Source organism: Calonectris borealis, chromosome 10, assembly GCF_964195595.1.
Source record: "Calonectris borealis chromosome 10, bCalBor7.hap1.2, whole genome shotgun sequence".
Taxonomy (NCBI): domain Eukaryota; kingdom Metazoa; phylum Chordata; class Aves; order Procellariiformes; family Procellariidae; genus Calonectris; species Calonectris borealis.
The window spans coordinates 10,768,414-10,790,860 of record NC_134321.1 but is presented as its reverse complement, the minus strand read 5'-3'; the positions used below and the strand labels follow the sequence as shown (position 1 = coordinate 10,790,860).

The 22,447-nt window shown below is 39.7% G+C and overlaps 1 protein-coding gene across 2 annotated transcripts in view; it reads left to right on the top strand.

Moving 5' to 3' along the window:
• Positions 1 to 22,107, top strand: part of PRKAR2A (protein kinase cAMP-dependent type II regulatory subunit alpha) — a 67,212-nt gene extending 45,105 nt beyond the window's left edge. Inside the window, exons 5-11 of one of the 2 annotated variants that reach the window (XM_075158735.1) lie at positions 3,145 to 3,251; positions 8,055 to 8,208; positions 11,405 to 11,506; positions 13,356 to 13,430; positions 16,490 to 16,555; positions 17,236 to 17,374; positions 17,926 to 22,107. In XM_075158735.1, the coding sequence (XP_075014836.1) occupies positions 3,145 to 3,251; positions 8,055 to 8,208; positions 11,405 to 11,506; positions 13,356 to 13,430; positions 16,490 to 16,555; positions 17,236 to 17,374; positions 17,926 to 18,059 (777 nt within the window). In that variant the 3' untranslated portion in view covers positions 18,060 to 22,107. The remainder of the gene's footprint in view (positions 1 to 3,144; positions 3,252 to 8,054; positions 8,209 to 11,404; positions 11,507 to 13,355; positions 13,431 to 16,489; positions 16,556 to 17,235; positions 17,375 to 17,925) is intronic. The other variant, XM_075158736.1, reaches the window with a different exon arrangement.
• The last annotated feature ends 340 nt before the right edge of the window (positions 22,108 to 22,447 follow it).

The following is a 22,447-nucleotide window of genomic DNA, read 5'->3' as shown; positions in this document are numbered from 1 at the left end:
GTTTTTAGGTTGTTCTAATTCTTACTCGTCTTATTTTTATTGCTGAAGTTGGTTATTAATTACTCATTGCCTCAGCATTGAGTTTTAATGATGAGTGTCTCTGTTGCTCGCACTTAGTAATCTTAATTGGTATGAATTTGTTGATGAGGATCATAGGATAGTTCAGGAGTAGACCTTTGGAGATCCTCTAATCCAGCCTCTGAGAGACCATAGAATAAATGCATCTCATCTCTGATCTGGTGTTTCCATGAAAAGAGAACTGACATCTCTACTACAGGTTGGGGAAGAATGAAAACTGTTAACACCAGCGATGGTCCCTGCAGCTTCCTGGTTTGAGTCATTGAGCTTTGCTTGAGATATGAAAGGATGGATATGATGGCTTATGTTTCAGAAACGCTGCTCAGCTTTCCTTGAAATCCGGGAAGTTCTCCCAGTTCTTGGTTGCTGTACAAACCCCAAGAGTCATTGAACTGCATTCTCAAAATAACTGTTGAAAGATTTTGATTGCAGCAGGCTTGAGGAATTGACACGCTATCAAAGAGTTTCCTTGAAAGCTGTCCTTTGCAAGACAGGCCTTTTACTGTTCTGGGATTCCTGTTGTCATTAAGCCTATTTACTTAAGACATTTTAAAGGTTTCTTTTGCAAGTAACCTGATTATGTAAGTAATGAAACATATTTAAGAACATTCAGCAGCTCAAGGGGTATGTACAAAATATAATCACTGTTCAAATTGAGTAAGCCAATCTTTTAGCTTCCAGCAAAATCATCCAGAAGCAAAAATTAATAACTGGTTTATATTCAAATATGGCTTTGAAAAACAAATTTGAGCTGAGAAAGTGGGCTTGGAAAAATCCTGCTTCCTGGGAAAAGCTTTCTATGCAGCTGAGGAGAGAAGTAATGGAAATTATCTTAATTGTAACTGTTAAGTCTTAACTGCAAAGTCTTAAAGACTCAGGCTTTAATATAGCACATCGCTGAAAAAGATGACTGCACTCCATACATTGATTATGGTATGATAAAGGGCACTTAGCAGAGAGGGGAGAGCTTTCCTAGTAATGGGTATAAAGGGAGTATGGAACTTGCAGCCTTTCACCCCTCGTCCCAATATCATTTTATCTCCTTCTGTATAATGTGACTGGTTTGGAAGGTTGGCTGTAGAATACCCACTGAAAGGCAGAATGCATGGCTGCTGCTTTTGCTCAATGTATATTGTCCTTTAATAATTGTGAGGAACACTTCCAAATTAAGGCTCAAAATAGTTCTTTTGTTTCTTAACCTCTAAAGAATGTCATGTAAAACTGTTAAATACAAGCAAACAAACCCAACAACAACAAAACTGCATAAAACCCCTTTAGGAATAAATATGATTGTGTGACTCAAATATCCTGGCCAAATTCATCCTTTTTCCACTGTTGCATTTAGGTGAACTGTGCTGAATTTAGGCCCAGTGACTCAATAGCCCTTTTAAATGTCTTCACTTGCATGAATAGTTGCTGTGATACTTGGTATCAAACACAAGGGAGCCAGCATCCAGTGGATCACTTCTAGCAAGGTTCACGTTGAACTTGGGACTAAAATCAATTCAGATTGTCAGAGTCTAACTCTGAGATTTTGAGCATCCCCAATGATAAACCTGATTTATGTTTCAATATAAAGCGCTGGGGGAATAGATAACTTCTCTCCTGTTAAAAGCTCTGTATGATGTGTAGTGTCTTATAAATGAGTTTGTACAATCCTAGTTACAACTGAATTTTGTACTGGGTGAGAGCAATTACTGTTATCCATACCAGCAAGGCCCCTGAGCATGCTCAGTACCCATATTTAAAGCAAGAGGGGTTTTTTAGAGTTCAGGAATCTGATGAAACTTGTCCTTTTATTGACAGAAGAGCTCAGTGTTTTATTTACTTAAAATGATAAGTCTTTGCCTGTTTGTCTTCCAAATAAAGCATTATTGAGTTACAATATTTTTAAAAAGCTTTTTAAAATCTGCATTGCTTGTTTTTCTGACAACTGTTACTTACATGCATGCTGTGAAATATGTGGTTAAAATGAACAGCTTTCATGCAATGATTGTTTGTTTAAAAACTATCCTGATATTTAAACTAAAGACAAGAAAATAGGATTCTAAGTGAAAAGATAGGCAATATTTTCAATATAGTGGTGCCTACAGAGGCTGCAATGAATACTCCCAACTTAAGGAGCGCAGTAAATATTTCAAGTGTATCTAGCAGCATAAAGACTAGTTTGCATGTTCATGCAGTATATTTTTAGAAACTCAGCTCTGGTCTGCATCTTCAACTTTGAACATCTGGTCATTGAAAAGGCAATGAAAGTCTATTGTTAATGGACTTCAGAATAACATGGTAAAGCAGCTCAGCATTGAGGCAAGGCATCTCTCTTGGCTTTCACAGCTTCCCTGGCTGTGCTGCCTACAAAAACGTTTAGTCATGGCTCATCAGAGAAACCTAGCTTGAGTCTGCTGTGCAGACCAGCATTATCCCATTTTCTATATGTGCTCCCCATCTGTACCTATCTGATCTCGTCTTGTGCTGGAATTGCAGGTTCTCTAAGACACAGACTGTCTAGGGAAATAACTGTTTGTATAGAGTCTTGTTCAGTGCAGTCCTGATCATGACTGGGGCTCTTAGATGATGACAGTACAAATAAGCTACTAATAAATCGTGGTGCAGTTTCTAGACATACATACATATAATGAAATATATGTACTGTTGACATAAATCAATATGTATCCATTGCAGTGAAGCTGTGTCAGATTATACCAAGTGAGAGCTTGCTGTACATGTGTGCTTTGGCACTGAAATAGTATGCATAAGTTAAGCCATTTGGACATAAATTTGAGATAATAGCTCTTCTGTAACAGAAGTATCTATGTTTGTCTGCATTATTGAACTTATATTAATAAGCTGCAAACAGTGAGGTGCTAGTGGAAATCAACATTTAATATCAGTATTACTTGTATTTGCATACAGTAAAAATAATGCAATGCGTGTTGCACTTCACTATCCAGATCAAGTCAAATGAACTCACCCTTGTTCAGCAATAATGCTAAGGTGTATTTTCTGAGAGTGGTTTTTTTTTTTTCTTTTTTTTTCTTTTTCCCCCTCCTCCTGTTCGTTTTATAGGAGCAGCTGTCTCAGGTCCTTGATGCCATGTTTGAGAGGAAGGTCAAACCTCAGGAACATGTGATTGACCAAGGTGATGATGGAGACAACTTCTATGTCATTGAGCGGTAAGCAGCTGGCCTTGGAAATGTAGAGTATGTTTCTTTTCAGTTTCTTAGAAATGGCAGGGAGTGCTTACTGCAGGACAGTTTCTGAAAGAAACTTACTTTTTTCAGTCATTGCCTCCTCCTTTGGTCTTTCCATTCTCCCCTTTAGGTCCACATTGACTTTTGGGTCATTTGCTGGGGGGCAATCAAATTTTTCAAGAGGTGGACATTCAAACCTGCTGGGTTTTAACACATTCTGTGTGACTGCATAAAAACTCAAATACCACTTTCTGTGAGGGAAGGGCTGCAGCATGAGCTTGCCTATGATTTGTTCAGTTTAGCAGTTGGAACATGATCTTAGCAAACTACTTTTTTGATGCACTGTTATCTTCCTTATCACTGAAATAATGGCGCCATTAATATTGTATTAAATGCTTTTAAAGCAGTTCTTCAAGACAACATGTTGCCTTTTGAATTGTCATTTATGCTGTGTTTAAGGAATTTGCAAAAGAATTTCTAGGTTAGAAGTTTTAGGTTCATTTTAAATGATCCTTGTTCATTTTAAGGACATTCCCCTTTCTGATTAGTAGAACTGTAGAACGTAAGGCTACCTCAAATATATCCTGACCGTATGCTCGTTCCCCTGTCCTGTACCATACCATCCTATTAGCCTAAACCAGTGCTCCATTTCTACACTCTGTTATCTCCCTCAACCGCTCCGCCTCAGACCAGTCCCATGTCTTTGGCTAGATAGGACAAGTTCCTTCTCTTGCCATGTTCACTGGGGAGATCAGGCTGTCCCGGGTAAGAGTAAGGTACTGCAGATCAGAACTCATGGGAGCCTGAGCCACCAGGTCTGCAAAGATGAGATGTATGCAGAGCAGTGGTTCCTAATCTCGAGGAAACTTAAACTCAGTTTGGGAGCCTCTTAAAAAGGGTAGATACCATCAGCCTATTTTGATTTGTTTCTGTGTAAGGCTCTTAGCCTGTTGGTTACTAAAAAGCTCTTCCTGCTATGAGTTTTAACCTAAAATAAAGTAGTGAAATGGAACCTTATCTTTGATATTCAGGTCAATGTTTTTATGGTCTCTGTTCTACAGATGTAATGTTATTCCACAATGTTTTTTGCCATCAAGAGATAGTTGGGTTGGAAGATTTCAGGTTTTCAAGTTTTTGTTTTGTTTTACTCTCAAGGTATAATACACCAGTAACATAAATACGTTGCCAAAAGTATGTGGCAGAAAGGCTATACAGTGAGGGAAATTAAACTTGGTGTTGTCTAGCAGTAGAGCATACCAGCCTTTGCTGTAAACACCAACTCGGCTGCAGCTCTTACGTCAGCTATTCAGTTAGAAAGAATTCTACAGTAACAAATTTTCTGTCCCACTCTCTCCCTTTCCAGTCCTCCTCCCTTCCAATCCTCCTCCACCTCCCACCCCCTCATTTTTTCGTGCAAAAGAATAGCAGGATACTGGTGCTTATGGAAAGCTACAATATTTCTACTGGCCTGCAAGTGCAAATTTGGTGGACTCCGGCTCTTTCAAGGCATCAGTAGGCATGTCTTGTTACTCTAAGATAAGTCATTAATGCCTAAATATCCCTGAGGATGAGTTTCTTCCTGTCTGAATGAACAGGGACTTTGTGTTGCAGATGTAACTCTTTAGCCTCTTGTCTGCATACAAAAATAGGCTTTCTGGCACAGGCCTTCCCCCCCCCCCCCCAAAGTCTTCTGGTTGTAATACTTCCTTACCAGATCACTTTTGTCTGAGCGTCTTTTACCATGCGCAGAGAGACAGCAGGCAGGACAGATGCAACTTGAGGATGCAGCAGTTATTTAGTGCTTACTGCATGGAAGGGAGAGCTAGGATAAATGTGTTGCATGGCTAAACGTTAATATGCTCATCGCTGCCGAGGAGACACCTGATGAGTGCTGATTGAGCAGTCGCCAGTCAGGAGGGGCAGCATTGGCCTCTCTTGCCTCTTGGAACAGGCTGATCCACAATCTTGCTAAGTTGCCCTCTTCTGCTTTTCTGCTTTTTTTTTTTCCTTGAGGTTTTATATTTTTTTCATGTCAGTGTTTTTCTTTTGAGTCCTTGAGCTCCTAACGATTACCATCTCAACAATTACACTTCAGTCTGTGTTTTTATTCTTCTTATCTTGCAGGGCTTTAGCTCACTGACTGTCTCATAGCTCAGCAACAGTTTTCTCAATAAAGCTGAGCCAAGGTCACCCAGTGGTGCCTCACCAATTTAGTCCTTGGGCCACAGACAGCTGAATGCTTGGCTGAAGGTTACGTGACTATAGTTATTTGGAAAGAAATGGCACTACTAAGTGACTTTCAGGCTGAGGGATGGGAAGAAGTTGTTGCGTTTGCTTAAGGTGCTCACAGATGGCTCTTCTAGATCAAAAAAACCTCTGAAGATTGTTGCCTCTGGTGCCTCTCGGAGAATCATTAAATAGATATTGGACATTACAAGAATTAGTGAAACTTGCCATCAATGCTAATCCTTATTTAGTTTACTGTTAGCATGCTGTTGGTTTCTTTCTGTCTCCTAGGTATGAGTAAGCAGTAGAGTGTAAAAAGTGTCTAGTAAGGATGTTATGCAGTCTTCATGTGCCTAGCTTCCTCCTTTAGCTTTCTGGGTGACAGAGAGAGACTAAATTTCTTGGATCTTCTGACATCTGGCCCATCTACTGTTGACCCAGTAGCCTAACTTTTCTCTGGGTCTGAAAGGCTTTAATACAGTAGACCCTCAAGTCATTGTGCAAAGCTTCCTCATTTTGATGTATTTTAATTGTTTGTTTCATGCGCGTAATGTCCACTTCGTGGAATCTCCTACAAATGAAGCTGGCATAAAGTTGTCCTGTAGTAGATGCAGTTCAAAGATAACTAAGAAACCCAGGGCTGTCCATCAGCACCCCTGCAAGACCCTCGGCTGTTAATACTAGGCAGGTCTCACCAATGAGCCTGTTCCCATACTTGTTTACCATGAGGAGTTTCACCTACTACCATTTCTGGTGATTCTTTTTTTTCTTACGTGCCTAATGATGTTCTGGGAGATAATACCATGCCTTCTGACAAAGATCTAAACTCCTGGGGAAAATTATATGCATGTTCAGCTGCTTAAAGCCGTGAAGGTGTTCCCTGCCTGCTTTTCTCCAGGGCATGATATATTTTATAAAGGCTCTTAGGCCAGTGGCTAGTCCCTGAATGATCTCTGGTGCCATAGCCAAGAATTAATCAAACCTAGTCAAGCTATATTTCTAAATTATTTTTTTAAAGCCCCAAGCATAAGACAGTCCTGAGGGTGTTACAGACACTTGTTTGACTTTTAAAGGACTACCTTTCTGTGCACAGCCTGGTTCTTCATATGCAGTTGCTGTGGTGCAGTTTGATCCAGATTTGTGTCTTGAGCTTTGACTCGCTGGACTTGTACCTGCATCTTCATCAAAGTAGTCTTTCGTTTCTTAGTAAATTCTGGGATATTGTTCCCTTAACTTCATTATAATGTAGGAAGTGTGTGTCTTGGAGAACAGGGTGAGGAGGCCTTTCCAATTTAAACAGGTTATAGCTCCCTATGAACAAAGTGCAAGGAGGCTTCTGGTACTTGAACACTTTCCTATTGATCAGTTCAGAGATCCTGGCTAGATGTCAGCAATTTTAGAGAGCTTTCCTGTTTCTAGAAGTCAGCTATAACAAAAAAAAAAGGAATTAAAAAGCTTTTAGCTTGGCTGCTTTAATTTGAAGCCAGTGTGACTAGAGTGGAACCCGTAACGTTCTGCAAAACTGCTGGAAGTTACTTACCCATGCTTCCTAAGCTTGTGTATCCTACAGCGTCACCTCAGCACGCAGAGCTTTGTGAGAGTTGAACAGATGCTCTTCAAGTTCGAACACTGCATGCTGTAACCTGCATTCTTCAGTAGCCACACCTCCATGAAAATGGTGATAAAATTGGTTGGTTCAACTGTCAGTGTGCTCGGAGTTGCATCATGGTGTGAAGTTGAACTGAGTGATAAAAGTTTTGGTCATAAGGGAGCTATTAGACCAGGTGAGAAGTGGTTGCCTCTGCAGAGCTCTGTGCTACAGTGTAAAGATGTGGCATGTATAACATTCCTGACCTAGCTTTAAATCCTCCAGCTTGAGGATCAGTATGTGCTGCTCATAATAAGACTGATCTGTTGGCGCTGCAAAACTCACTCACTATCTTAAGTATGTAAAGAAAGGCTCTTTCTGTGATCTTTGTGCTTCTACGGCATCACTGTTGTCCATACAAGAGCTGGATAATCTGAATCTAGCGTGGGCGTATGCAGATACAAGCTACAATGGCATCTTGGGGTTATGATATAGGTCTGCCCTTAAGCTGGAGTTGAGGTAAAACCATAGGAGCAGTTGGATTGAGTGTATCCCAAAGGTACTGCAGCAATACCGTCACTGAGAAAATGGGTATAGATGGGTCCAAGTCACTCTAAAGAGCCCCTACTGGATAACACACATGCTGTGAAAAGACAAATACTGTTAAAGATGATGAAACCACCTATCACCCTGGCCAGAACACTTACAATAGCAATGTCAAAATACTGTGCAGAGGAAACCAAGTAGATCCTGCTCAGATCTATCAGGAGTGAAATGCTTTGTTAAGAGAGAATTATTGTGAAAATAGTATATATAGAAGCAGCTTAGTATCAGGCAATTGGAAAGCTCCGTAAGGCATGTTCCATCTCACCCAGCAATAAGAGGACTATTTGTATAACAGCAAAAAGCTGTTTTTATGATTTGTACTGGAATGTTGTCTAATAAAAAGCGTCTATTCCTTTGTTTTCCAGGGGATTGTACGATATTGTTGTAGCAAAAGACAACCAGTCACGCTGTGTGGGCCGCTATGATAATCATGGCAGTTTTGGGGAACTGGCATTGATGTACAACACTCCTAGAGCTGCCACCATTGTTGCCACAACAGAAGGAGCCCTCTGGGGACTGGTAAGGAATGGAAGTTGCTCTCATATGCATAATATTTTGAACACTAACTCACCGTGTCCAGTGTTTCTCTTGGTATGGCTCTTTGTGCTAGTAGCTGTTTTATCATGATCTGTTATCTCACCTCCTGGCATAAGAGATCCATTGTGCAGATCTTTTTGGCCTCCTTTCTAGCACAACTTGTCTCTGAAAACTACATCACTAGTTTTATCTGTCCCTTTATTATTTTGCATTTGCTGTAATTGCGGCTTTTGTAAGGGGAAAAAAACCCTGGTTTTGTTTTCATCCTGCAGAGGACAGTGGAGGCATTAATGCACGTTTTTTTATGGGAGGGGGAAACAATATCTAAATGACGTTCTTTATTTTCAGCTTACCTTCCTACCATTTTGTGTGCTTTAAGGGGAATGGAAGGTGTTAAATATCTTCTTGAGGACGTCAGTAATTTGAAGAGCTAGGAAAACTGCCCAAAGCTTTGTTTTCCTTCAAAATAAACTGTCATGATGTTTCTGGTCCCTTTGTGTTACCCTGGAAGAGGTTCTCAGGTCAGCATGACCTATGAGATACCAAGCTAAATGATGGTGTAGCTTTGTCTCTAGCCCAGCAGTATTGAATGTGAAGCTGTAGACATTAGTTTCCTTTTTTAGTTCTTTTCTCTGTACTATTTACATAGGGTTATTTTCACAGTGCTCTCTTACTCATCTGTGAGGGCTCACATAATAAGCGGATTGTGCGATCAACGAAGCCTTTGAAGCCAGAAGTGTTGTATGCTTTCTGTGTGCGCTGGGCTCCTCAGCAACTATTGCTGGGGGTTGACCATGTGTTGTGACCTTGATTATAGGACTGATAAGCTGCTACACCCGGTGTGCTTATGCGCAATCTCAGTGCTTGCTGAGAGATCTGACTTCCCTTTTCTGTGTGAGTTGAAAGAAAAGATTTTGGTAAATCAACCAGGGAGTAATGTCAGAGTCTAATTTCTTGAACAAGCTCAGCTACCTACAGACTGAACTCATTAATAAAGGATGAAAATGAGAAGATGATTCTTTGTTCCAGTTTGCCTTTGAAAAGAACTGCACAGATTGGGTTAATTTTGGGTTTGTTTTTTCTGTGATTACATTCACTTAATTAGCAAGGTGTAGTTGAAGGAGGACCTCTTGCTAGTTGTCTGTCCTGTGGATATTTTATTAACTAAGGCTGCATTTTCCTACCTAAAACTTAGGTTATTTCTTCCAGTTATTCTGTCGTTGCCATGTTTTATTGTACTATTTTGTGCCTGATGTAATTTAAACATTATATTTTTATTAGTCTGCAGAAGTCATTGCTAAAGCTCATGGGTTATCTGCCGTTTAGAAAATGTGGATTACTCCTGCTGCATTGCAGACTTAAGCCAACAAAAGCCTGGAAGGCTCAGGCACAAAGCAGTTCTCAAATGTGGGTCTCTCCTGGAGCAGAGAAACACCCTCAGCCTTTGCTAGTGAACATGTCTGGGGAAAACCTCACAATCACACACACTTCCTTCACTGCTCTGCCTTTTCTGTTCAAATACTGCTGCTTCTCCTCCCTCACTGATACTCTTAAACAAATGAATTCTGAATTTTTTATGCTTTTGCAATTCCTCTGACCTTTTCTGCACCTTTCTGTTTCTCCAAACATGTACATTTGAAGAGACTCTACCACTGAAGAATTTATTTAAAAAAATAAAAATAAAACAGTCCCTCATGCTTTATCATCTCTTGCGCTCCCTTGGATAAAAGTAATACCATTCTTCCCTTCATCTTTCACCTCCTTCAGCTTTTATATTGCACTAGTGTCACCTGCATCAGTCATTGTTTCAAGTTACAAGTATTTGCAGCCTGCATCCCATAAAACTGTTCTCTTACTTGAAAATATCTCTTCACCTCAAATGAAGTCTCTGCTAAGGTATCAGTTGATGTTTTCAGAAAATGAGATCCAGAGGAATGGCTTTCAGCACTTCGGATGTTTCTGCTAATTGTGGTGTATGTAAACTTAAAAGATTTTTTTTTTTTTTGGTACCATTTTCCTAACCAAATTTCTGCTCCTTTCCTCTGACTCTTTGTTTTTAATTTTTACACTTATGGCCTCATGTTGTGTAAGGTAAACACTGCAACCCTCCCTCTGTTCATAATTTTGTGCTGATCCTAACAGGGACCATGGGCATTATTGTAATGCAAACACTAACAAAAATACCTGGTGGGCAAGCGCCCTTCCCCTTAGCCCGGGCACGCTGTTTAGTTTCAGCTCTCTTGTGGTCTTTCTCACCGCTGTTTGCCAGTAGTTGAGCCCTGCCTTTTCTGTGTGGAAATAAAAAGCATTTCGTTAAGATCTCTGACAATAAACTCTCAAATATGTCTGCCGTTGCAGGTACTGAGACAGGAGCGGTGGTTGACTGGGCGAGCTTGCCTTTGCTCGGGCACGTAGTGCCGCCCTGTGGCCACGGAGCCTGCACATCACTAGCTGCTGCCTGGGGAAAAAATCAGTGCAGGAGGGGCGGCAGGGGGTGGGTGGGAATCTTGCCCAATATTTGGGCTTCAAAACCAAACCAAACAATTTTTCCATCAGGAAGGTGCTTATGGTACAAGTGGACAGCTGGCAATTAGGAAGTAGTCGTTGCAAAAAGCTGTCTCTCGGATCCTAGAAGGTGGAGGGGTGAATCAAGCCTGTTGCTGTTTGATACTCTGTTCCTGATCTATTTGAGACCAGTATAAATCTCTAGCTCACTTTTGAAATCTGTGACTCAAGTAGAGAAGAATCCAGTTCAGACTTAATCCTGCAGTTGCCTTAACAAATAGGTGTTGGAAATTCCAATTTCCAATGGCTTCAGCAAGAAAGCATAACTTCTTCATTGTATGTGGAAGCATGAGAGATATATTAACAAATGGCCAAACAAAACCCAAAAACTCAGCCCTGAAGAACAGTACAAGATAGACTAAAAATGGAATTCTTAAATGCTTATCGGAGAAGGATCAGGTCTTACAGCTGCCTGGTTTTCAATTTGTTATTGCAACAAGTACTCTCACAAGAGCTGTTACGATCACCATTGTGATGGATATGGTATCATTTAAACAGCTGGCTTCTCAAACCCAGCATTTGTTGCAAATACTAGTTGATGTCTGTCAGCTCTTTAAACAGGGAGCATTTTAGTCAAGAGGAATAATGTATTGCTCTGTGCTGTTTCTTGCAGGATCGAGTGACATTCAGAAGAATTATATTGAAAAACAATGCAAAGAAGAGGAAGACATATGAATTATTTATTGAGTCTGTGCCCCTTCTTAAATCCTTGGAGGTAAAGCCTCTCAGACACATCTGCATCAAATTCTTGCATTAGCATTAGCTCTGCAGTCAGTGTTTCTGCTGTATCAGAAATCTGTGTCATTTTTGCTTAGAACAAAATTTTAAGAGCTGCTTTGGTATCACGTTTACTGTACAACTTAATTTGCATTTGTTGAAGTTGTACACTGTTTTTTTTCATATCCTTTGTTCACAGTAAGCGATTTGCTGATTTTTATCTCGGTCTGTGTAAAGATTCTAAAAAAACACAAAACACCGCAAAACAAAAAACATCCATAAATATGTCAGAGAACAGGTATTAAAGTGAAAATTGGAACTCAGGGCTGTGGTTCCCTTTGAGGGTGTGATATTAAAGTAATCATACAGTCACTGGGATATTTGGCCTTTATCAGCCATGAATTTTTTTTAAATTTGAGACAAAGATGTGGGCTGTAGTAGGTCTTACTTTAACCTTAACTGATACTCAGGAGGTAAACTAAGAATAGGCTAAAGGGAAGCCCTGCTACCTGGGAACAAAATGACCAGAGCAGGCAGATGTCATGTTGATGTGTGTGGTGCATGACTTTAGGAACAACGTGTAAATTGTCATTTCTAAGCTATTGATTCAGCCTGTATCTTCAGAGGGCTTTTGGAGCTATACCGAACTGCTTAGAAATTAGTACGTGTCTGTCTTTGCCTTACAGCATAACTTAGCTTTTCTTTGTTTTCTCATCATAAGAATATTTTTCAGCATTAATCTTTAGTATTTGAGAAGAGCTTTTAATCCTTTTGAGAGAAGATTACAAAATTGCAAACTATCATTAGGTGTGAACAGCAACCTCTAATATATATTATTTTGGACATATGTTAGCAGCTGTGGAATGGGTAAATTGCACAACACCTTCTTTCTCAGTGCCTGGCTTAAACTAGTTCCATCAATGTGACTTTTTTTGATCACAAAAATGACTCATAAATATTTAAAGTTATAGAAAAATAACTCATTAGCACTGGATGGCTTTTTGCATGACACACTGCAGTTGAATCATGTGTGGATCAGAATTAAGTTTCTCAAACACAGGCTAGATTGAACTGCATTTGTGGGATGAATGGATTACAACTGGATCATGTGTTGAGACATTCATTTTAACTGTAGGATTTTCTTCCTTTCTTAATATGTTTTTTACACTGCTCTGAACCAATAAAATTGTTTTGTGGTGTTCTAGATGGGCAGTGGGGCACACTGGAGATAAATTTAACTGTTTTCTCTCTTCCTGTTTATGAAGACTCAGGCACGTTTCATTGCGTGTCAGATTAGTACCTCTTGCCCTTGCTGCTGGGCATCCTGTTGCGGTGCCTGCTTACAATTTAGAGCTGGTATCCTTTTCATATCCCCTTCCTCTCTCCGCTCTAGGAATGAGTTCTGGGACACAGCCCCCTGCCCCACATATTCAAGTATATGGTGATTAAAATATTTTGGAAATGTGTTGCTGGTGTTTCTCATTGACGTTTGTTCTTAGAAAGTTTATGACATTTTTCTGAGTGTTTTCTTCAAATCTCAACTGCATCTTAGAGGAAGTGATTCCCCCCCCTCCTTTGGTCTATAGCAGCCAAATCAGTTATTTGTTAACTTTGGGGGGAAGAAAGGCGCCTGAATGGGACATTAGACAATTTTCTTTCCCTATTGATTATGGTAGTGTTGAAAGCTGTGGTGCAGTACGACAATGTCATTGTAGGGGCTGTATTTTTCAGTACCCGGATGCTGCATGTTTGTGTGTCTAGTGAATGCCACTTCATTTCAGGGCTACAATGTTTACCAGAGGTGTACTATAATAGATGATTATATTTAATTTTCCTCTTTGTTCCAGGCATCAGAGCGAATGAAGATAGTGGATGTTATAGGGGAGAAAGTGTATCAAGATGGGGAACGTATCATTTCTCAGGTACTTAATTCTAAATTTCTCCTTATCATTCTCCTTTCTCTGCTTCTTTTTTCCTGTTCGGAATTGACTTATAGAATCCTATTACTTGGACCAACTTGGCATCACTTCTTTCTTTTAATACTTCCAATTAACCACTTCTTGAATGTTTGGGGAATGGCCAGTAGTCTTTTGCTACAAATTTATTCTACTATTTTAGCTTCTGGGTTTTTCTTCTCATCTGTTTGTTTTTTATAAATGGTCTTTGCAGTGTTTCAAGAGGAGTATGCCTTAAGAAGCTGAAATTAAATGTCTATCTATGCAATTTTCATGAAAGCCTCCGGCTAGACTTTTCATAGGCACCTATGACCAGATTAAACCAGGAGTCACAACCATGCAGTAAAGGCATCTCTAATTCCTAGGTCTGACTAAACAACAAAACCAAACAATTCAACAGGAGTATGATTCGGATGAAACTAAATGAAGTCGTTGGGAATATTTTACTAGTGGAACCCAACTCAGTTAACTATTCTAAGAAACTATCAGGGTTAATTAAAACCACTATACTTCCTGATGCTCTTAAAAAGAGTATTTCAGTGGTGAGTAGTCTAGCTTCAATCGACAGCCTTTGGTTGTTGGTATGTGTTTTGTCTGCTGTAATAGATCAAGGCCAGAGTGGTGGAACATGAAGCTGGACAAACTCAAGCTAAAGCTGTGGGAACTTTTAGTCTGTGACACAAATAACTTTTTGGAACACTGGTACTGATGAAACACTGGAATTTTGCATCAAGTTTAGCTCGGGGTTACTTTCTTTGATGCAAAAGTGCTCTAGGTCAAGTAGAAGTTAATGCAAGAAAGTCCTTGGCTTACCTGAAATTGCAGGCTTTTGATCACAACCATTGTCTTGTTTTATAAACAGAATATGACTGCTTGATAATGTCTTGAATAATTAATCTTAATTGCCTTGAATGTCAGATAGCTCTGAATGCAGGAAACCTTAGTTTCTGATAACCAAATACTGCCAAATTACTTCTCACCAAAAATACCCTCAGTTTTGTAAGTTAAATCTTGTTGCTTGAGACCCTGAGAAAACTGAACTCTCAGCAAAATCAAAGTTTATAAATCAGTCTCAAAACTGGGAACCCATGCAATCAGTGATCCAATTACGCAGTTGGGTTTAATCTTTTGTAATAACTGAATTAAGGACAAGGATGTAATTACCCTTAAAAGGAGGATTAATAGTCTGGATAGGTCTGGGTGATGGTAATACACTGCTAAAGATGATGAAATTTTATGCTTGTAAAATATGTGATAGCCCTTAAATTACAGCAGTTGCATCAATACCATGAACCCCTTTTCTCTCATGGATAATTTTACATTTTAATGATCTTTCTGCAATTTGACCCTTCAGTTAAGGGCAGTATGCTTTAAAGCACTTGAAAATTGTTAGTGCCTGCCGGTGTTACGAGAACATCTCCCACTCGGTTTGTTTTCATTCTTTTAAAAAAATAAGTACTCTTTCAGTACTTACTGTTTCAGAAGCGTGCTGAGTGTATTAGTTCATGTTGTGATAGCAGGCAACACTGAATGAAAAGCTTTGTGCCGGATGGTTTACGACCATCCCCAGGAAGCTTAACTAAGGGCCTAACTTCTTCTGTAACTCCATCATCTTCTCCCAGCCCATGTTTCATACTCAAGTCATAATCATCTCTCTCCATCCTTCCCATCACATTCATAGTCTCCTTGCCCACTTGACTTAATGTCAGATTTATCTCTCTCCTCAAGCTGCTTCAGTTTTTTTTGCTGAGCTGCTCCCATTCACTTATCTCGGTTCCTTATCCAGCCTCTCCTCTGTGAAGCCTTTAGTCCCTTTGCTTCTGATTCATAGCAGGAGGCATGTGCTGGCTCTCCATTCTGACTTCCAGCCCTACACCAAGCCCACAGCGGTTGGTATAGAGAGGGAAGGTCTTCTCTGTCACAGCTAAAACTGTCACAGCTAAAACTTTCAAAATATTAAGTCCCGGCAAATGTAAACTACGATCTATTGAAGGTCTGCAATCTGATGTGGTTTAGATAGATGTGAAAAAGGTTCTAGAAACTCTCACAGAATCACAGAATGGTTGAGGTTGGAAGGGACCTCTGGAGGTCATCTTGTTCAAGCCCCCAGCTCAAGCAGGGCCACCTAGAGCCAGTTGCACAGAACTGTGTCCAGATGGCTTTTGAATATCCCAAAGGATGGGAGACTTCAGAACCTCTCTGGGCAATCTGTTCCAGTGCTTCGTCACCCTCACGGTGACATTTTCATAGGAACAGCTGAATTTGACTAAACCAAAATTTTTTATTTCACACTCAGTTATTCAACAACACCTTGTGATATCTTTCTAGAACTCGATATAAAATGGCTATCAATTTTTATTTTCTCCCACTTGCCCTATGTGACTTATTTTCCTTTAATGGCATGATGATATTTTTATATTTATTCCTTTAGCTTTATTCCTTTATTCTCACTACCTTTACACAGCCGTTGCATCATTCCTCATGTAGATGGCTTGCATCATGGACTTGATTTTCTGTAAACTATCCTCCTGTTACTTTCTGTGTTCGTGCTGCTTAAATACAGCTATTCTGGCTTCTGCTGATCTCCCACTATTTTACCCTGGATTGACTGAGCTCATACTTAGTTTAATGGATCCTTCTTCCTACTCACATCTAGAAATCACTAATATGGTGTTTTATTAAAACTTGCTTCTGGAAATTCTAGGCCCTGCTTAGTTTCACTAACTATTGGATACTTCCATCAGGATCAGATTTGCATTTAAGTGATTTTACTATATATTGTCAACCTCCTTTGCTTTTCCTTTCCACCTGCCCTCTCACTGAATGATGTGTACTAGTTCCTTCCCCTGTGAATTCCTCTAGTATATTAACTAACCAGTCTCCTTTTAATGTTAAGAATTTGAGTGTTTGTCAATTCTAGCAGATTTCTGCACAAGGCCTAGTTGAGAGTGAATGCTTTAATACCGTTTATACATACTTTTACAGTAAAGTAAAAAATAATTTGTTTTACCTCTTCCTCTTCACAGGGTGATAAAGCAGATTGTTTTTACATTGTAGAATCTGGTGAAGTAAAAATCTTGATTAAAAGCAAGGTGAGTTCAAATTGAGTGAATAGGCTTTAGGTCAATCCCTGATTTGATCGATTAATCCAAGTGGTGTGAAAAAGCCTACCCTGGTTTAAGATATTATTTTATGATGTTTATCATCGTCACTTATGTCATGTAGGTTGTAAATCCCCATACATGTTCTGAAGTGGCCAGAAGTCACTGAACTGAAGTTGGAAATTCTTTTGCTTGTATCTGCTCCTCTGCAGACTAACCTGATTTACTCTCCCTGGCCTTAAGAGTGGAGGTGAAACTTTTCTTCTAGGAGTATAGAAAACTGCAGCTTGCAAAACCTGAGGTCTGTTATCTCTAGTGACATACTAGACATCGGCCTGTGAATGGATATCTGTGCAGTCTGAAGCAGCCTTAGGGAACAACGTGTTGTGCATGATAAAACCTGCGTTAGGCTAATGTAATAGATGTTCCCAAAGTAACAGTAAATATCTGCCAATCTCAAAAGTTGTGGGCTGGCATACACTTTTGTTATCAAACTTCTAACTGAACATGCTGTTAAGGTGTTCTACCAGTACAGAGCATGACTTGGGACTTGCTAGTTTAAAAGCTCTAAACCAATAGGCTGTTGCACATCTGTAAGATACCTGGGATTAATTGCAGCCTTGTACAAACACAGAACTGTATGCAAATAATTAAAATGTACTGTTTAACAGACTATGACGAGTAAAGAAGCTAACCAAGAAGTGGAGATTGCCCGGTGTCACAGAGGGCAGTATTTTGGAGAGCTTGCACTTGTTACCAACAAACCCAGAGCAGCCTCTGCCTATGCTGTTGGGGAGGTCAAATGTTTAGGTAAGCAGATGTTCTGTGTTTCTAGTTACCCTTTTCTGGTCTTTGCTTGTTTTGTGGACCATGCCCGAGCGAGCAGCTATTCAAAACCTAGCAGCCTTTTGGTAACTGGCGGTCAGACATGAGAAGCTAGGAGCATGGGTTGGAGCGGATTTCCACATTGAAGTTTGAGAAGCGCTGCTGCTTCCTTCCAGCAGATCCTGGTTTTTTCTGCTTGTGTGGCCTATACTCTTTGAAAGCAGTAAGTAGCATCAGCTGGTTGTCTACAGCTTGTTTGTCACATATAGCTTTCAGATGATTGCTTAATGCCAGTGTGGTGTGTATTTGGCTTCTGTATTTATCCTTGAGGTCAGGTGTATATTTTATTAATCTTGTTTCTCCAAATAACAGTACAGAGGGAAATCAGAAATATGATTTCTGTTTCTGTGGCTTCTATTGAAGCCTCAAACCCGAATGGGTTGGACTGGAGGTCTGTGTTCTGAGTTCAAAAAATAGATTGGCATGTGGTGTCCTTTTTGACAAACGATCTTGTTTTCACTTCTGTTCCTTTGCAGTCATGGATGTGCAAGCATTTGAGAGGTTGCTTGGACCCTGCATGGACATTATGAAGAGGAATATAACACATTATGAGGAGCAGCTGGTGGCAATGTTTGGCTCTAGCATGGACCTGTTGGATCCAGGGAATTAGGCACAGGGTACCTCAATGCCTTCTTAGTTCAAGACACAAAAAAGCCTCCTATCAGCAACACAACTCACAAGGAAAACGGACACTATGGAACAGTTACTGCTGCTGTCTTCTTGGGCATTTTAGAAACCATTAACAAGTCTCAGCACAGATGGATTGCTCGCTCCCTGCCTCCACTTTGCTGCTGATACTTCATTATTAGACTTAGATTAAAGATGATTCTAACCCTATGTTCACTTACTTGGTTCAGAATGGCATCTGCCCAACAGTTCAAGTGCCTGATATGAAACCCAAAGTGTGCAAGATATAGAAGCCTCCTTCCTTCTGGTGTTACCGTTGGGATAAATTTTCAGATCAGATTCTGTAGTGGGAGGTTGCCTGTTCTGCAACCTGTGGAATGCGAGCCTTTTACAGGCTTATTACCTTCATCTGATGCTTTCTTTACACAATGTCAAATTTGTTTTTAATTGTAGCATCTGGGTTTGAACTTAAAGTATCAATGGAGCCAATTAATAAGGTGGCACTGAAGTTTTCTTCCACCTGCTGAAAGCGGCAGGTACTATAGCTCTTTAAACCAAGTAAACTGAGCTGGGGACATGGGAGAGTCTGCTTAGCAACAAAATGCAGAAAATGAAGCATTACTATATTTTAAGTTTTCTGAGCAGCAACGAAAATTGTTTTACTCTATGCTGCCCAAAAAAGTGCAGCGGTTCAGATCAAATGGCTTGAAGGTGTCATAATTGTCATCTCCCCAAATTTGCTCCTTGTTCCTGACACTGAGTACATTTTATTGTGGTGAGATCACAATATATGACCTTCTCTTGCTTACAGAGATCCTTTATACTGCTAGATTTCCCAGTGCGCTGTTGTTGACTGGGTCAGTTTTAAAGCTTTTTAAGGAGGTGAATGTTTTGTAATTTAAATGAAGACTACTTCTGTACTTGTTTACAGGAGCTCCCCCCAGTCCTAACATTTCACAGTATTCTAACTTCATTAGACACTTGGATGCTTCCAAATACCATGTTGATTTGCTAAACTTTTCAAAAGTTGGCAACATTTGACTTTGTAAAGCAAATGTCTTTGCTAACTACGCAGTTGGTGTGTTTGAGAAGTCTTTTGGGTTTAGGTGATAACTAAGCTAATGATGTTTATCTAAAATACCTGTTAAATTTGCAGCATTTATTAGGTAGATTCTATTTCTATAGCTTTAATGACCTTAATTGACATACTGCTGAGATTTTATCAGAGTATTACCTAAATAAGAATCAGACCATAAGAAGGACATTTTTATGGTCTACAAACAGAATATTTATATTAAGACATTGAATTCGTAGGTAATAAATTTAGTGGCCCTTTGAATTTGCATTCTTCTGCAGCTCATGCAAAACTTACTGGTGTTTTATGGGGTTATAAAATTTTAATTGTGGATGCTAGTGTAACAGAACCTGCTCTTTTTATTCATGGCCACGTGAGCAAGAATAGAAGGATGCTAATGTTGAACTCCTGCTTCTAGTTACCACACTGGACATTTCTCTAAGGCATGAGATGCTTAGCTGCAACTCTAAGTTGATTTCTGGACAATTTTTTTCCCTAAATGGATGAGCTCCTCCCAGTTCCTGCAATATGAGTAAGATGGAAACTTGATAAGTTTGAATGGCTGTTGTCCAGTTACTGTAATTGGAGTAATATTTTTTATATAATGCAAATGATTTGTAATGGACACCACTGAACTAGGTGTTTCCATATTATTAAAGTCCTGGTTGTGATGTCTAGTGGCTGTTCTAACTGCATGTATTTTAGAACAGTGAATTTCCCTTGCTTTACTGGGCTGGATTTTTGTTGTAAATTACAGCCAAAGAAGCAGCAGGTACTTCATTCATGCTTCCAAGGTTTAACACCAAAGACAAAATCATTCTTTTGATTACAGAATTTAAAAAAAAAAACCAACAAACACAAACAAAAAAAACCCAACAAAAACAAACCAATAAACAAAAACCAAGAAAAAAATTTAAAACACACTCATCAGGTCCTTGCATTGATAACAGAAAAACTTAATTTAAGATACTTTGGGCTCCAAGACAAGAGTCTTTTTGAAGCCAGCTCATGATTGTCCTGTGAACCAGACATAAACTGGTCTCCAAAACAGTATGAGTTTCTGTGCTGCCTGAACTGTCATGTGAGCTAAAGAGAAACTTGCTGTGAATAATCATCAGCTGGCCTTTGTTGCTTCCAGGCAGAATATTCTCTCCTTTATCCAGAGGAGCCTGGCACGTTGGGCTGCCTTAGAGATGGATTCTGGTTCTTCCAGCCTTTGGTTCTCTGCAGGACAGGATTGTATACCTCAGTATATGCAAACACTGGCAATTGTTCTGAAGCTTAACCAAAAAAAAACAGGCAAGGCTGACGTTAGATTCTTAAGGTAATTCTGCCTGGAAGGGAGGATTTGATGGCTTCTAGAAGTCAAAGGGAAGGATGAGAACATAAAAGATTGGGATCCTATGCAAGCAAGAAGTTTTGAAGTTTTACCTTTCTGTAGACTCCCTGAAGCAAAGGCACACTAGGCAATGCCATCCTGCATCCAGGATCCTGCACCATGACTCTGTGGTGTAAAGAGGCAACCTGACCTTGAGCTGCAAGAGAATGAGCCTGTAAAAAGGCTTGCCCCTTTAAAAGCTATAATTTGCAATGTGCCTGATTAGTTTGGTCTGATTTAACCAACCTGTTCTGTACAATTTTGAAGCATGAAGATAGTGAGAGAAGCTTGTTGTAAGATACTCAACATTGCCAGGTATCTGGTTAGAGCACCAGCAATGAGCAAAGTCAAAAAGCGTGTGAGTGGCGATAGCAAGACCAGGGAGTGAAGTGAGGCACCTGTTTGTAAAGATCTGCCCGCATCACTGTATCTCAGCTCATTCCTTTTCACTATGACTGTTAATTGCAATTGTCGTGGAGAACAAGCCCGGGTTTTTTGTTGTTACTACTCAGTGTTCAGTAAATCTGCCATGGAGTCTCTGAAATCGGCAGTAGAGAGATATCTAGTTTTTAATAAAAGAACTCAGCAGCAAAGTGGGCAAAGAGGATAGTGTCTTTGAGACTTAGAGGAAAAAAAAGTCTCTTGTTTGTGATTCCCTGCTTGTGATTGTTGTGAAGTCAGTGAGAGGAGCTTTCAGTGGTCAAATATCCTGGCATATGGTATTTCTGTTTAATGTCACAGCACAGGTTTCACAATGTAAAAGAACAAAAAAGGGCAAAAGTGCTCTCCTTTTAGAAACAAAAGTGCAAAACTCAAAACTTTAAAACAAAATTTTAAAAACAAAGTGCAATTTTGCACAGAGGGCAAAAACCGAAACCCCTTTGAATGTCACTTCCATTCTTTCTTTTCCGTTGGCTGAAAGCGGACTCTTGTTCTTTACATGTATTTGTAAACTAGTCTTGCCAAAATACAAACACTTTGGTTTTTTTCACTCCAGATAATTTTTGTTGTTACGGTTACTGCTGTTTATTTTCACTTTATTCAAACCATATATTTTATTTCAAGAGGCCTTCCTTGTGGATTTCCTCCTGACGGTCTGCAGCACTATACTTGCTCTTTCAAGATGCAAGAGAAAGTCACTAACCTCATAGGAGAACACTCAACTCCGCTTAGCTGGCTGGAGCTAATAATGCGCTACTAATTTTCCTCTGCTCTGTGGGGCAGGAGGGGAATTAAATTCTGCATAAAGTTGCTACCTCAAGGCTCCAAGTGCTTTTAAAGGTCTTTCACTTGGGAGAATTTCAGAAGACAGTTCTTAAAATTGGTCTGTTCTTTTGAGTTAAATGTTTTTTTAATTGATTCATTGAGGGACCCTTATTTTTAATTCATTTTACCTTTATACTTGATTCTCAAAGGATGAACAGCTGCGAAGTTTGGTTCTTGCACTATAGTGTTGAACATGAAAGAAAAATACTTGCCATATAAACATACGGTTTTAACAAGTTAAACCACTCTGGGGTTCAGCTTCACTTTTGGTTAATAAAAACCTGACATGTTGTGTCCAGCCTTCCTGTACAATCCTGTGTGTGCTCTTTATTGACTTTCTGCAGCTGACACAACCTCCCCCAGTGCTTACATCAGGAGTGGACTTCACAGCAGCTGACTAGATGTACCCGAGGTGCCTGAGTTACTGTTGCTTGTGTTATCAGAGCCTTATGGAGAACAGCACTCGCCCTGTTGCAATAACCAAAAGAGATTTATACATTACCGGACCACCAAGTTTTGCTGTTTGGTGATAAAATTTTACTAATATCTTAAAAATAATACCAGTTTCTGTAGATATTATTGCTCCCAATAAAACTGGCTGCTCTGATATGTCCGCCAAATTATCGTAGAACTGATTTATTGTTTGAGCACT